At 38.4% G+C, this 16064-nt stretch overlaps 1 protein-coding gene and 1 long non-coding RNA gene across 3 annotated transcripts; one reads left to right on the plus strand and one right to left on the minus strand.

Moving 5' to 3' along the window:
* Window positions 1-4434: 4434 nt before the first annotated feature.
* Window positions 4435-7585, plus strand: LOC140764248 (cytochrome P450 734A6-like). Of its 2 annotated transcripts, none has more exons than XM_073102713.1 (5): window positions 4435-4855; window positions 5464-5687; window positions 5846-6090; window positions 6354-6747; window positions 6863-7585. In XM_073102713.1, the coding sequence occupies exons 1-5, from the start codon at window positions 4561-4563 to the stop codon at window positions 7316-7318; spliced, it is 1614 nt and encodes a 537-aa protein (XP_072958814.1). In that variant the 5' UTR covers window positions 4435-4560; the 3' UTR covers window positions 7319-7585. The 2 variants fall into 2 exon arrangements, with proteins under 2 accessions (XP_072958814.1, XP_072958815.1); XM_073102714.1 differs by having other exon boundaries at window positions 4436-4855; window positions 5849-6090.
* A 631-nt stretch (window positions 7586-8216) lies between these two features.
* Window positions 8217-13109, minus strand: LOC140766179 (uncharacterized). The gene is made up of 3 exons (XR_012105300.1): window positions 12222-13109; window positions 8755-8857; window positions 8217-8588 (listed from the first exon to the last, which is right to left on the minus strand). It is a non-coding gene; the product is annotated as an uncharacterized lncRNA (long non-coding RNA).
* Window positions 13110-16064: the final 2955 nt, after the last annotated feature.

Genomic DNA, 16064 nt, shown 5'->3' on the forward strand with positions numbered 1-16064 from the left:
TTTCCATTTAGGCATTGCTTAGATTGTGTGTTCCAATGTATTATGTTACTTGAACGCAAAGTAGCTGCGACTAGATGATCAAAATGTTTGATATAATAACTTATGAAATCATGTGAAAAAGGCCAAATTGGACCCCCACCCTCCTAGATAATTAAATTAACCTATAAATGTGTGGATGATTAGCATTCCTAGCTAGCTCCTAACTTAGTCTATGTTGTGGAAAGATTAGTAGGCCTTAATTATATGCACATGTATAAATCATTCCACATCCAAATCATATCCAATAGATTACGGATTGGTTTTCTTGTCTCTTAGAGCTTTAATATCAACAAAATTGCCAAGTAAAATATATCAACTTGTTGAACAATATAATCATGGGTTTATGTGTCATTTCCACTACTAGTTGCATTCATCAATTTGTTAGCAACTTCCATCTAAAGTAGAGCAAATAGCAACACGCCAATATTTGTAAGTACACGTATTTCGATGCATGTAACAGCTAATCAAATTGCTGATATTGAAGCATACATCTTAATTTTGTTTAAGAAAAAATTAATTTGGTATTATTGGATGGGTTACGTTGATTGCTAAGGTTTAGGTAGGAGTTGAGCTATAGCTCTACCTAATTTGTCAACCAATGGCTCCAAATTTATTGTGAGCTGCACATATTATGTTTTAAAATATATAAATATTTTATTATATATGTATTTATCTCCACAAAAAAAACTCTAACATATGACGATTATCATGTAGGTGAATTAACTGTATGCCTATGTTGCTCCCCAGTCCCCTCTGGTTGACAATTTTGCTGGGAGGTAGTAGTCTAAGAATTTTAGTTTTCTATTATGTTAACTGTTGTATTAGATTTGGTTTATGGTATTTATGAGACAGTAAAAATAAACTGATATGGTAATGATAATAGGAACAAAAGCTTAAGGTGTTTTGAATAAGTTACTCAGAATTGAGATAATTATATCTTAACTTGTGTACAACCTGTGTACATCACAAACTACTCGTTTTCACGTACCTTTCATCTGTCGACAAATATATTAAGGATTAATAGTAGATGGTCTCTGGATTAAGACATCATACCAAATCATGAGCTAATTTCTAGAGAAAAGACAAAGGAATGGCAATCATCTAATAAATCTAAGTGGAAGCTTAGAAGTGTTGTAATGTATAAGAAAACAGGGGTTGCTTCTGAACAAGACTTTCAAACTTTCTTTTTTCTTTCTAATATAGGTTGTATTAATTCTAGGGGATTAGAAGCTTTTAATCATTCTATTATAGTTAGGGTTGATCCTGTTTCTTCTCAACAAAAGTTAAAGGGGAAAAAAAAAGCTTGTAAGCATTCCATGCAAGTAAAATTTCTTACAATACATACTATATTGAGACTTGGAGTAGATCTCCTATCAATACCTTAAATCCAACTCCTTCTTAATGTTTTATGTTTCAATAAGAAAAAGATTTTATTTTAGAGATTACTTACTTAGTTATTGAAGGAATATAATCTTTTGTTGTTGTTGTCAACTTATACAAGTAATGAAATATTTAAAGATAAAAAGGAGGTCAATGGTGTAGGTTTGAGCTCAAAATATAAATTCAATCTTTTTTTTTGTTGGTGTTGTTGATAGAATTAAGCAAAATTAAATTTTATTCAAGAGAACAAAGTTACAAGGAGAGCGTGGAAGGGAGAGAGAAAATTATAAGGTAAGAAGGATACAAAATTCGACACCAGAGAAAAGAAAAGGAAAGTGGGTCTGTGCGACCTCCAAATCTTCGAGAGAGATTCGTAGGCCAGTAAAGGTCAAGATTTTCCTTTGAAAGGACCCTATGGTTCCTCTCCTTTCAAAGTAGCCATCATAAGAGACCAAATAGATAGTTCGTGGCTCAATGAAGATAGCGATGCACAAATGCAGACCTCCAAAGCAACCAATACTTTGAAGGGCACAAGGAGATGCAGACCTCCAAAGCAACCAATACTTTGAAGGGCACAAGGAGACAATGAGGGATTTAGTAGCGAGAGGAAGGAACTCAAAAACGGTTGCAGAAAATAGGAAGTCAACAAAGGGTGGTTGAGAGACTCTAGAATCTTATTACAGAGCGAGCAGGGCAAAAATCTTTCTTGCAAGGAGAACCCTCGTTTGAATTCAATTGAGTGCAGCAAAGTCTTCTAAAGATCGACGATCGGAACCAATAACAAAGAAGCTTACAACATGAGGGAGTTGAGAAAGACAACTGAGAAAGCTCGATTTAGGAAAAACATCTAAAATGTTACATCTAAAGAAGAAGCCAACGAAGACAAAGAAGCCGGTAAGAATTAGAAAGCCTTACTATCGTAACCTATTGGTCAAACTAGAAGTTGTACGTTCATAGGCTAAATTATATATATATATATATATATATATATATATATATATATATATATATATATATATATATATATATATATATTTCGATAATAATAATAATAATATGCTTCAGCCATTTTATTGTGTCCATTTAAATACTAATGATATTTATTAATTGACTATTTAATTTAAATTAGGTTTAAAAAAAGCCTATAATTTTCTTGTGCATTGTTATCTTTAACGCCACTAATATCTACTCCCCTCATATTATCCCCTCATGTCAAGTAAGATATTCAGCTCATGAACAATAATCTACAAGAAAACAGAACAAATTAAGGATCCAAAACACTTTGATATGTCTATCTTTTATTGTAATTGAAGCGAGAAAACTTAAAAAAAGAAGAAGAAGGAGGAGGAGGAGGAGGAGAAGAAAAGAATCTAATTAATCTGAATATATAAATATGATTTGCCAGTAGAGGAAAACAAATTAGAGTTGTTGTGGTTGTGCGGCCCATGGGAGCACATGGACCCGTCCTGTCTCGTTTGCATTACGACATGGCCTAAATGGGGAAGGTGTGCCCTAGTTTCCCTCCCTCTTAGGGGGGAGGGGGTCCCACACCAAGTTGGGGCCCCATCAACAATGGGCAAGGTGTCCTTGCTGCTGCTCCTTTGTTTTAATTCTTGGAAGGGCATATCGGGCCGTTGGTACCGGAGGAGAAAGCGGCACCAACAAGGATTTAGACAGCCTTTGTTGCCATGTGCCCTTATTTATGTGAGTCCTTCCAAAACCATCCAATACCTCCTTTAATTCCTATTCTAATCTCACCACCTTTCTAATTAAACTAAATGGATTAGGGGTACGATCAACGAGCGTAGTTTTTAGTTGCCAGAGATGAGATGAGATGAGAATGAGAATGAGATGAAGGTTTCTCACAACATCCAGTCAAATGGAGATGTCCAGTACTCATGGATGCTACTTACTAGTTGCAATATTTTGCGAGTGTTAGCCGCCGGAACCTTCGAGCCACTGGAGGAGGAAGAGGAGGAGGGAGGAGTAGATCGTAACTCTTCACTTCAAATTTAAAACTTCCCTCTTGCTGTTGTTAGCTCTACAAAGCTTTAGCTGAGCTGTTTACATGACAACATTATACTATATATAGTACGTGATTGACACCTCAGGCATCGCGAAACTATGCTCGTCGTTTGTGACTTGTGAGAGCGATTTGAAATATGATCAAGCCCGTACTCTGATGCTAACCCAAGGATGTGAGATCCTATGAATATATTTAATAGTGTCCACTGGTTAAATCAATAATAGTTACAATTTGAATTTAAGAATAATACCCTGTTTAATATATATATATATATATATATATATATATATATATATATATATATATATGAGTCTGGATCATGATCTTATCAGAAGCTTTTTAATGTTTCCATCTCTTTTCTACATATTTGACTATAATTCCTTGTAATTGTCTTCTTTGAATTTTCTTCTTCTTCTTTTTTTCAAAGAAAAAAACGTCATTGTAATTATCTTCTTTGGTGGAATATTTTTATCTAAGAATCTTAAAATATTAGAGCAGACAACTTCATAAATGACCTCATTAAACTTGCAAATTATGCGTATCCAATTTAATTGCAGCCCTCCATTTCTGGAGGCCAAGATAAAATAAAAATAAAAATAATAAAACAAAAAGGACCAATTTGCAAAGAGAGCGACGCTTCTATAATGACTCTGAAGACAATCATAACAAGTGGCAGTCGTAAGACTCTTCTTCAGCTATTCTCTCTTCTTATTTCCCAATTAAATGTTTTTGTCTCTTTGCGAAAAAGCCCTCTCCTCTTTAGAATCCCAAAGGAGAGTGCCACTCCTCCTCTCGCCATATCGGGTTTCTGCCGAACCCAAACCCGAACCCGGTAAGATCCAAGAAATCGCCCAACACGTTGACCCAAATGGATGCCCCAATGGCGCCGGCCTTGTTGTTATGAACAACCCTCACTTCTCCCTATAAAAGCCCTCATCCCTATCCCTCTTTACCTCTCTCTCTTCTCTCTCTCTCTCTCTCTCTCTCTCTCTCTCTCTCTCTCTCTCTCTTATATTGGCATCCACTAATCATATAAGCAGCAAAGAGGAAGAGAAGAAGTTATATTGGGTAAACGTTAGTATTAGTTGGGATCAGAGGAAAGAGGAGGAGGAAGGATGGGGGATATAGCTGGGTGGCCATGGAAGTGGGTTTTACTTCTTGGTGTTGTGATGATGTGCATGTACATGGCAGTGAAGGTGATGGAAGTACTATGGTGGAGGCCTAAGAGGTTGGAGGAGCATTTTGCAAAGCAGGGAATAAGGGGTCCTCCTTATAGATTCTTCATTGGGTGTGTGAAGGAGATGGTTGGCATGATGCTGGAGGCCTCCTCCATGCCAATGATGCCTCAGAACTCCCACCACATCCTCCCCAGAGTCCTCCCTTTCTACCACTATTGGAAGAAAATTTATGGTAACTTCTCATTTCTCTCTGCTTCTCTAACTTGGTCCTCTGTTTTTGTCTTTCCTTTTCTCCCCCTATTTTCCCATGCATTGAATCTTACTGGAGTTGCAAGGCTTGGTCTTAGTTGGCCTCATCATTTCTTTTCTTTGTTTTCTCCCTTGGTTAAGCTTGATTTTTTATTTATTAAAATGGTAATTAATCTCTTCCCTTTTTCTTTTTTTCTTAAAAAAAAAAAACTATCCTGATGGTTATGTTGTGTTCTTCTCTCATCCTCCTTGTATGATCTGTACTCTGTTCCTTCCTGTACCAATTCCAGCCTTTGTTTCCTCTTGTCAGCTTCTACAGTCTTTCTCATTTCCTCTGCCTTTTATCTTCTCCCCTCTCTCTCTGTCTATCTCTCTATTTACTTCTTTGGATCTGCATCTCCCTCCTTCTCTCTGTGTGTGTGTTATAAATGTGTACTGTACCAGATGGCCACATGGGCTTCACTGCTGTAACACCTTGCTGTTTTCCACCGTTGGCTCTCCTGTTGGTTCTTAATATTTTATGGAGTTTTATTATTCCCCCTGCACTGGAGGAGTAATGGTGGGCTAAATTGAAAATGATCTTTTTCACAGGTTCCACGTTTCTGATATGGTTCGGACCCACTCCTCGCCTCGCCATCGCCGACCCGGACCTAATCCGCGAGATCTTTTTGTCTCGATCCGAGTACTTCGACCGGTACGAGTCCCACCCTTTGGTCCGCCAGCTCGAAGGCGAGGGCCTCGTCAGCCTCAGAGGCGAGAAGTGGGCTCACCACAGGAAAGTCCTCACCCCAACATTTCACATGGAAAATCTCAAAGTAAGTTCACCATTAATAATCCTCCTCACCCCTTTTCGTGAAATGATCTTTAAAATCATAATTTAACTTAGGATGAAATTTTCTTTCCTTTTTTTTTTTTGGGTTTCTCGTTAAATTATTACTATGTGAAGTTAATATAAGTTGTTAATTATCTGAAGCAGTTGTTGATACCATTTGTTGGGAAGACGGTGGTCGACATGGTGGATAAGTGGTCGGCCATGTCGGAATCCGACGAGGTGGAGATCGACGTCTCCGAGTGGTTCCAAGTGGTGACGGAGGACGCCATCACCCGGACTGCGTTCGGCCGGAGCTATGAAGACGGCAAGGCCGTGTTCCAATTGCAGACCCAGCTCATGGGCTTTGCCTCAGAGGCATTCCGCAAAGTCTTCATCCCTGGCTACAGGTACCTCTGCCTAAATTTACTGCTCAAGTACTATTTTTCTTGTAATTGGAGAAGTCCAGTGACCAGTGATCATGTCACTTGGAGTGACAAACGAAGTACCAATTAGACGAGCAATTGATATCTCCAATCATTGGAGATGTAACATTATCTCTTTGATATATATATATATATATATATATATATATATATTTTATAAATACATATACACACATACATATATACTTATGCTCCTCTCTAGCTCAACCCCGCTAAATTGTTGACAGATTTCTACCCACAAAAAAGAATACGATTTCTTGGAAATTGGACAAAGAGATCAGAAAGAATCTGATCAGGCTCATCAGCCGTCGAAAAGAGGATTTAGACAAGGAGACTCCGGACGGGTGCGCGAAAGACCTGCTCGGTCTTATGATCAACGCTAGCACCAGCAAGAGGACGCCGGCGTCGCTTCCCAATCCGGCCATCTCCGTCCAAGACATCGTTGAGGAGTGCAAGACGTTTTTCTTCGCGGGTAAGCAGACCACCTCCAACCTGCTGACGTGGACGACCGTCCTCCTAGCCATGCACCCGGATTGGCAGGAGCGCGCCCGCGAGGAGGTCCTCCGCGTGTGCGGACCACGTGACCTCCCTACCAAGGACCACCTTTCCAAATTAAAGATGGTACGCTACACCCTCTCGCCTTAACCTGCTCCCACCGTAGAAGTGGTGTAATTTTTTTTGCTGACCTTTGCTTTTTTTTATCTTTATTTTTTTTAAAAAAAAAAATTTCGAACAGCTTGGCATGATCCTGAACGAAACGTTACGTCTTTATCCACCCGCGGTGGCGACGATACGTAGGGCGAAGGCTGACGTGGAGTTGGGCGGGTACATGATACCGCGGGACACGGAGATCCTGATCCCGATCATGGCCGTCCATCATGATACCAGGCTATGGGGGCCCGATGCGGCCCGGTTCAATCCGGCCCGGTTCGAGAACGGAGTGGGCCGGGCGGCCCGGCAGCAAACCGCCTTCATACCGTTCGGGCTCGGGGCCCGCATGTGCATCGGGCAAAACTTAGCCCTATTGGAGGCCAAGCTCACCATAGCCATCATACTCCAGCGCTTCGTCTTCCGCCCATCCCCCTCGTACGTCCACGCACCGACGGTCCTGATGCTCCTATACCCACAGTACGGGGCTCCCGTGATCTTCCGAAAGATCTCATCCCAGCCGTCCGATCCGGCCGTACAATGACATCGAGGGCGTAAGATTACCTACCCCCAGCTGACCAAAATACCCGCTGTATGTGATGTATCCAGAACCCAACAAACCCACTAACAGATCAGTTTCTTTAGGAGTCCTTTTTTTTTTTTTTTTCTTTTTAGGATTTCAATGACACTAAACCCAAGTGAGTCTCAGAGGTACTCGCTCTCTTCTCCTTGTTTTTCTCTTTCATGGCCTAGCTGTATGTATTGTATAAAATGCTATTCCACCTCTCACATAAAAAATCATGCTTGTCTATCTTATTTGTACTTCCAAGACTATCACGTCTGTAATTTTAGAGAGAGAGAGAGAGAGAGAGAATTCGTGGATTAGTATATACAGATCACACTGTTTACAACCAAAGGTTCATCTTTTTGCAGAAAGTACCAAAATGGGGCTTTATTTTGTGGAGCAGTTCGTTGTCCTGCCGCTGGGCTTAGCTGTCACTGGGCAAAGCCGTTTCCTACCGACCCAATGCCGGCATTGCAGCCTTGAATGTGGGGCCCCCACCTACGGTGGGCCCACCAATGGTTGGCAAGGCCCCCCCCCCCCCCCCCCCCCCCCCCCCCCACACACAATATGTTTCTATTGTGCACACTGTCCCTCATCATGGCTGCACCAAATTCACCTCTGAGATCAGCCCTCTGTACCACTACCCATCATTTCTAACAACCTCCCCTTTTCCATCTCACTATGCCAAACTGATGTAGATTCCATCTCATCTCTTTATCTACAACATGCTAAGGAAACCAAGATTGTGTCTAGCTCAATGGTTAATGAGCAAAGTGGCATGTTGTCATGTCACTCTCAATGTAACCAAAAGAGGCGATGCATAGCTACAGCTCCCCTGCAACCTTTCCAGCATTAAACCTGATGGGTCCTTACAAAGTTTCAATCATTGATCAGCAGGTAACAGACTATTAAATGCACAGTACTACTACACTTACATCTATGATACAGGCAATTGTTGGATCACAGTTCACAAAGAAATAAGACAACCCTGCTTGTGAAACCTATTGAAGTACAAGTTTTTTTATCCAAAAAAAAAATAAAGTACAAGTGAGATGGGACCTCACCCCCCAATGGTTCACAAAATCACAAGAGTTCCTTTTTCCTGTTGTGTGAAAAAAGCAAGAGGGCACTGGAAATTCAACATGCTCTGTTTAATTGTTTCCTTCTCTATATTGCACATTTGCGCATCATCCTTTACAGGTGCTTGGCCTCTCAATTTTGACATGATGAGAGAAGGGCTACAAATTTCCTGCATGCAGAAGTTGAAAAAACTAGTTAGAACTTGTAAAACTATTTCACTCAATTGTAAGGACTAGCAAGTGTGCTTGGACTGCAAGAAATTCCAGCAGCCAAGACTGCAGACTATCTACATCAGCTAGCTAGTCACATGAGAGTGATATTTTGGAATAGCAAACCTTTTAGATCTCATAATGCTTCCATCTTGGGAGCTCTGTATGTGTTCCCATGTGTTTGCTGGTCCCCAATGGAAGCATGTGGAAGAGGGATCCTTTCTTAATCCTAGCAAGTGCATTTCCCCATAAATTAAATAGATAAGAGTCACGACAAGGGGCATGTGGTACATCGCGTGGCATAGTAAACTTTGAGAACAACAAAAGGAGATAAACTAATCCAAATCGTAGTCTATTATAATGATCTGAAGACTACATCAAACATAGTGTTCTTCACTTCTCTACAAACATGCAATGGAACTGCTTAAACCTAGCTTTGATGATAATCTCAAAAGGCGTGAAGAAAAATAATAAGCTATATAGGGGTGAGCTTTGCATTTGATAAGGACTTTCAACATTTTACCCAACCTAAAAGATAAAGCCAAGAGTAAGAAAGGTGACTCAGCACGCATATGGGCACAATAATTAGGGCTGCAGCTCTTGTGCATTCATGTGCTTGTGTCCTAGAGAAATGAAATGAAGAGAATAACAGGAAGCTTCCATTCCAATGCTTTGAGGCATTGCTGGTTCATTTCAATTCAAACTAAGTTGATGATCAGAACGAGAATGGCAAGCAGGAAACAAGAGTACTGTAAATGTCTTGATATACCAGGCATCATCTCTTGTCCTTTCTCGAGAGGATCATTTCTTTATGACTTGTTTTGATACTCCTGTTAGTGTCGATCCATACACTAATGCAGACTTGCAATTATATATCTCAGGTCCTCCTGTTTATCTCTAAGAGGGAAAGGAGACTTTTGGTCTTTGCGTCAAACTTCTCTATTAAAATGATGCTAAAAGAGCATCTTAGTGAATAAGTAAAGTTCTCTTATGTCCAGTAGCTAGGATCCTCCAGCTGTGCAACATAAAATGACGTCCTAGAAAAGATCTGCACAAACACCTATGGCCCACAAGTTGTACTTGAAGATAATTCTATCAACCAAAAGATGTGGCTTGTAATGGCGCAAGGTTGCTAACAATTTCAAATGCAAGTCCTCAAGCAAGTATATATCACTACACCCAGCTTTCCTTTTCCCCCTCCTTGAATTGTAATTTCATATTCTGATGAAGCTGGATTGACCCAAGAAACCAATAGCATGTGAAATCATGTGGAAGCAAGAAGTCATTTATCTCATGCAGTCATAGGGGGAGGCGAATGGAACTTAGTAATCTATATATGCTATAATATCAGAACTCAACAAAGAGCAATTTACCTGACGATAGGGTTATGTCTTAATAGCGGCTTAACTACTCTCACTAACATTCCAATGCTCAAGTCAACTACAAGATAACCAACAAATAGTACTGAAGATCTATAATTAATGGGTTTAGACTACCTTCAAGGTAAAATTTTCGAAAATTGTATCTCTTCTATCTTAGATTAAACATTCTGAAGTGAAAGGTCACAAGCAGATGACATGTTTTATTGTCCAAGATGCAGAAGATGTCACACGATGTGAATCTAAAGTTACAGATACCAATCTATACCAACTTGTCAACTGGACCATGGACCAAAATCAAGCTTATCGACAACCTAGACATCATATTTGGACTCTACAGTTGGACAGTTACCTTGCAACCTATCTTCCAAGTGGGGTTTAACCATTTGTTCCACACCAAAACCATTCACAAGGTCTCGTACATGAGATCTAATTACGATCTCAAATAAACAAACAAGCTGAGAAAAGAAAAGAAACACATTTGGTCGAGGTGGGACACATCAAGTTGGTCTGTTACACTGAAGCCTATGCCCGACAGCAGTCCGACCAACGATTCCCCAGCTGTAGTCGAGGTTCTACTCACAACATCTCAATGTGTACAACCTAATGTCAGCTCTTCCACTTCCCAAGTCCACCCCACCTTCAATCTTGCTGAAAAGAATAATTGAAGTACTATTCTCTCCCATTCCAGGAAGAAACACATGGCGTTGAGCTTGGCATGCTTGGATTTTACACTCCCCATGGATTCCAGCTCATATGAGAACTAAAAATCCCATAAATTAAAGCAGGAACCTTGGGAGGCCGCCCACATGAACAATTCTATAACTACTAGAGTGCACTTCCCAATAATTCCATAGATCCATGGTTTCAGCTGAAAGTACTCCTTAATAAAGCTCATTTGTTTATTGATCAGCCTCTATTGCCCCAACTAAATGCCAAAGGTCCTTCCCTTGATTTGTGTCAATCTGTTGGAATGCTTTACAAAGAAACAACAAAGAAATCTCCTTATTATTGTAGTGTAGGGTCTCTTGCCTTTCTCACATAGAAATTATTTTTTGTCCAACACTGCTTTCATCTCTGATCTCACAACCTCCACACTTCTCTTCTCCTGAGGTTGGTTGGTTACAGCTGCATTCAGCTAGTGACAGCAACGTAGAAACACACTTAGCTGTAGCAACGGATCCTTTCCTATTGAGCAAATAATTTAACAGATTAATTATATTTTCATCAAGGAATAGTTAATCAACCTCATGACTGACCAAGATAATATAATGTTGCTTTTGCATGTAAATATCTCATGTATGAGATAACAGAGCTTCTGTAATTGTTCTAGACCAATATACCTGCCCAAAGGGAAACCCGAAACATGCAGAGAGAATAATAGATATGCATATGCTATGTGAAAATAGAAAAAGAAAAAAGTATACAAGTTCTGTCTCAAAATTGTGCCTCACGACGCCTTTATAAGAATTGTAAGCAAAATGGATGCATGTGAAGATGTTTCACCAAGAAATTTTCATGTAATGAACAAACATAGAATATATGCTCTCCAATCATATGTTCTTTTTAAGCCCAGTTAATCCAACATTTGTTTAAGAGTTTTATGAACACGTTCATCTCTTTCAGATATCCATAAACCTAATACTAACATCCTTTTAGTTAGTTTTGCATCGCCCTATTCCTCTGTACCTAAGGCAAATTGCAACTGTCTAGTTCTCAAATGAGGCACATGTCATATAGTTGCTCTCCTGTCAGCATCTCTATTACTATGGGCTGTCGAGATAATGCTTATAAAATAATTTTTTTTCTCGAAAGCTCCATATTGATCATATCATAGACGTTTTCATTTCTTATTCTTCACAAAAATGATCCTGATTTTGAAAATTTCCAACTCCCTATGTATCCTGTATCCATCTCTCAATAGCAAACAATTTAAGCCCTGAAATATCTTTGCCCTTTGAAATTCTTGCAGAAGTATGTTGTAAAGCAACTAAGGTGCCAAAGTTACCACCCAGAACATATGAATAAATGGGTTCTTCTCATTCGTATGCAAGCCAAAATCATATGAAGATCAACAAATAATTTCCTAATTCAAGCACTGTTTTTGAAACCACCATCTATCCCAGCTGAAATAAAGTAATAAACGAGGAATTAATCACAGAGTATACTACCCTGTGAGGTATTTAAATGACAAGTGACCGAACAGAAACATACCAATGATTTGATTTTCTATGGACAGGGCGAGGTATCTTTGTTGATGATTTTCATATGCATCGACACCCATCTCTCACATGCCTGACACGTGACTATTCAAATAGTCACATGAGCATATTCAACCTGTTCAGGAACAAATGAACCGATAAGGTAGGCCATTTGGATAAACATAGATGCAAGTCACCTTCTTTTAATCAGAGTGGGGCTCCATCAACAAAAGAAATGAGCCCTTGCAAGAAATTTTACTTTTATAACCTGATGCAGGAAAGAGGATAGTGCATAAGGAAGTGACCAATCCATGTTCCTTACATGAAAGATGAATGGGATATTAAGAGAATATATAGGCTAAGAATAGTTTTAATGCACATGAAGCAGTGAAAGTGTGCTGTCCGTAACCATATCAATCAATGTACTCCTGTAATAGTGAGAGAATAGATAACTATAAAACTCATGTGGGCAGCCCTGGTGATCATTTATTCCCCCTTGTTCACTAACTTCAGACCAGCAACGGCCAAGCACAAAGGGGAAGAGAGACCCATAAATCACTGCAGGCTTGTGCTAGTAAGGAAATAATTTGGTCCCATGACTGGGTCCACCAGCACATTAACTCCACTGGACAATTGAGTGCACCACATCAAAAGGTTGGTACTTAACACCAGCATTAGAAATTGATGCGCTGATATCCTTATCTAGATACTCTTTCAAAAGGTCTGACTATCACTGCTCTTGCGTAAGAACAAACTTTATTACCTAAAACATTAATAATTGCAACAAAATTCAGCAATTCAGACTCATAGTGGTAGATAAAGCTAAAGTTGAACCTCTCTTTCTCTGAACCTAATACAATAATAGTTAGAGAATGAAGCATCATTAGTCATATTATTATGAGAATGTAAACCTGATGTTCCTGGGACGGCATTTTCTTTTATTTCAGCATCCATGTTTTTCTTCCACGAGTAACTCCAGGGATCTCTAAAGGTCTTATATGCTGTCCGCGTCTTCACTATCTTCATGCTATCCATAATAGTTGGCAACATGTGATAAGTATCTCATATCTCTTAATATCTCATTTCCTACCATTTCCCAGAATAATTCTTCCATTATCCTACAGAAAATTAAGCTGAACTCAGGAAAAAAATTTACAGTATACACAATCATCAGGAAAAAGACCAGTGAGATCGCTTTAGATAGTTGATCATTTGACCTAATTTTAACTTCCCTCACCATATAATTTAAAACTTATGTAACTATGATTCATTACACACATTTCTCTTTTCAGGACTAAAAGTTTCCCACCAGCAAATATTGATCAATCAATACCAAGATCTTCACCACATTATCAAAAGTAGGCATTAGAATTAGCAGCTCTCACCAGTATCACCATCAATTCATGCACTTTGCTGAATCTAATTAGCCCGTCACTAATTCAAACTTAATGAATTAGATAAATTTAACAGAATTACCTGACAATAACAAAATAACTCTACTCTATAAGAGTTGATTATTGCATCAACATGTAAAGTAACTATAACCAGCTTACGACCAAAAGCAAAGAAAAAAAGTCTTCCTTAGATCTGTACCATGTGCTAGTTATGGATTAGAAAGGAGTTACCATTCAGCCATAACATAAAACTGTTCAGCTTCCCAACAACCATTTGGTCATTTGATCTAATAGATGCATTAAAGTTATTTGTAATGTGGATGAGCCAGGCTGTCATCATACCAACTGGTATCATGATGTCAAGGTTTGTTATTCCCTGAAGTAAGCTGCATACATCAAGGCAGTATGTCATAACTGATGTACAGTAACCATAATATTTCCTGCTATAAAGAGCACACAGAAAAGCAAATTATAGAAAAAAAAAAGGCCCAGATACTAATGTACTTTGGATGACTAATGAGCAAAAACATACTTAAATTGTTGGAATGCAGAAAAAAAAAAGGGAAAATAATGGTCAACTTTGTTTGCCTACTGAGAAGCCATCAGAAAAATATGTTTCTATACAATGGAATGATTGGTTCACCTTACCAATTACACATCTGTCATGATGTCAAACTTTCTTGATATTGAACCTGGCAGATCTTATAAAAGAACCAAAGGGCATACAATATAACCAACGTGGAACTACAAACTCCTATGAACTTAACCCATTTAAAATACTTTCTTAACAAAGTGAAGTACAATAAGATAAGTAGGTTCAACTAGTATAAAATTATAAATCAATGCCAGAAAGCAGGGCAGAATTTCCGTAAAGAATTTGATTTATTTAGATACAATTCACAGAAAATGATTGTACAAATCTCCATGACTTCAAAATGATATCACCCTCACCGATAGACTACTGAAACAGACCCAGAAAAAAATTGTGAGCCAGAACATACAGCTCAAGGTTTAGTCTTGGTGGTTAGGCATCTCACTTGGATTCCTCCAACTGAATGGCTCAGTGATAACTTAAAATCATCAGAGAATCTACAAACCACATCCAGAAAGGCTAGAAAAGAAAAACCTTTCCTCCATATCTTAGTAGCGAAAAGTAGTGCTTGTAATATATAGCTAAACATATAAATTTCTGAAAATGTTTCCTTGATGAAATACTGAATAAGTATTAAAGAAAGGAGCAAGTTTAACAGAACAAAAGGCATGGCAATGTAGCAGGATCAAAAATTGTGAATCTAAGATGGATGAGACTGAGAAAGAAGAAACAAAAGAATAATGCAAGAAAATATTGTTAAGTTGATTCAGCTGGTTCAACATTATGTAGAACAGCAAATCCACAAGGTAAAAGGAACTTTCAGAAGTTGCTAGATCTGATGAGTCACTAGCATAGTAGAGAACTTTGTCCTTGACATGTAGTAATGATAGCAATATCATGAATGTAGTACACAGAGAGAATAGAGGTGAAGAAGACAACTGAAACATGATATATATAATTGATCGTATGGGCCTAGAGTCAAGAAATGGCAAAAGAGTCATCATTTAAGTGGTCGTCACATTTGAATAATGTCAAAAAATAAGAAATCGTTGTTTCGAGAAAATAAAAAGGCACTATTTACAAGAAAACAATATGCTGGTTTTCATAGGAGAGAGGAAACTCCAACATTCTGTGAGTATCTGATATTAAAAATAAAATAAAATTTTATTTCAAAATTCAAACATGCCAGTGGGACACGTTATAGGTTATTTCCTGAACTAACAACCGTTAAACTAAAATCCAAACATTAAAAACCAAATACGGAAATCCCAAATCAAACCAATACAGTCCAATCACTCTTCCATTAGGAAGATATTCCTATATTTAATTAGTCCTCGAATGATGATCACTGACAAATGGAGTTGCTACAAAGAGGGTGATGTGGACAAGGTACCATGAGAGAAGAAAAGAAGTTGCAACAATTTATAAGGATAATGAGTCACTAGCATAATAGAGGTGGTCTTTTCCTTGGCAGTGTAAATTGCAAAAAAGAGTGTAGCTCACTTTAATTGCTTTCAACTAAAGCGTCAAGTTTTAGACAGTCTTATTCACTGCAGGTACAACAAGCCAGATAAAGAAGTTAAAACTTAGAAATCACAAGATAACCAACAATTACAAGTTCATAGTATTGAAAACATGAGCAGAAATAAGGATGCGACCAATGCCTACATAATTTTCAAAATATTAATAATGTTAAAACCTGTTCATTTTAGTGAGGATAGCTTGGAGAAAATTAATATCAGGATCAAATGCATTAGATGAACTAAACATCAATTCTGTATTTTAGCTGTATGTTGAGATATGATCCTTTGCTAACAATTAAATGCTGATGCTGAGATAAAATGTCATATTAGACGGCATTGATGCTAAT

Source organism: Typha angustifolia, chromosome 8, assembly GCF_048772165.1.
Source record: "Typha angustifolia cultivar Huaian chromosome 8, ASM4877216v1, whole genome shotgun sequence".
Lineage (NCBI taxonomy): Eukaryota > Viridiplantae > Streptophyta > Magnoliopsida > Poales > Typhaceae > Typha > Typha angustifolia.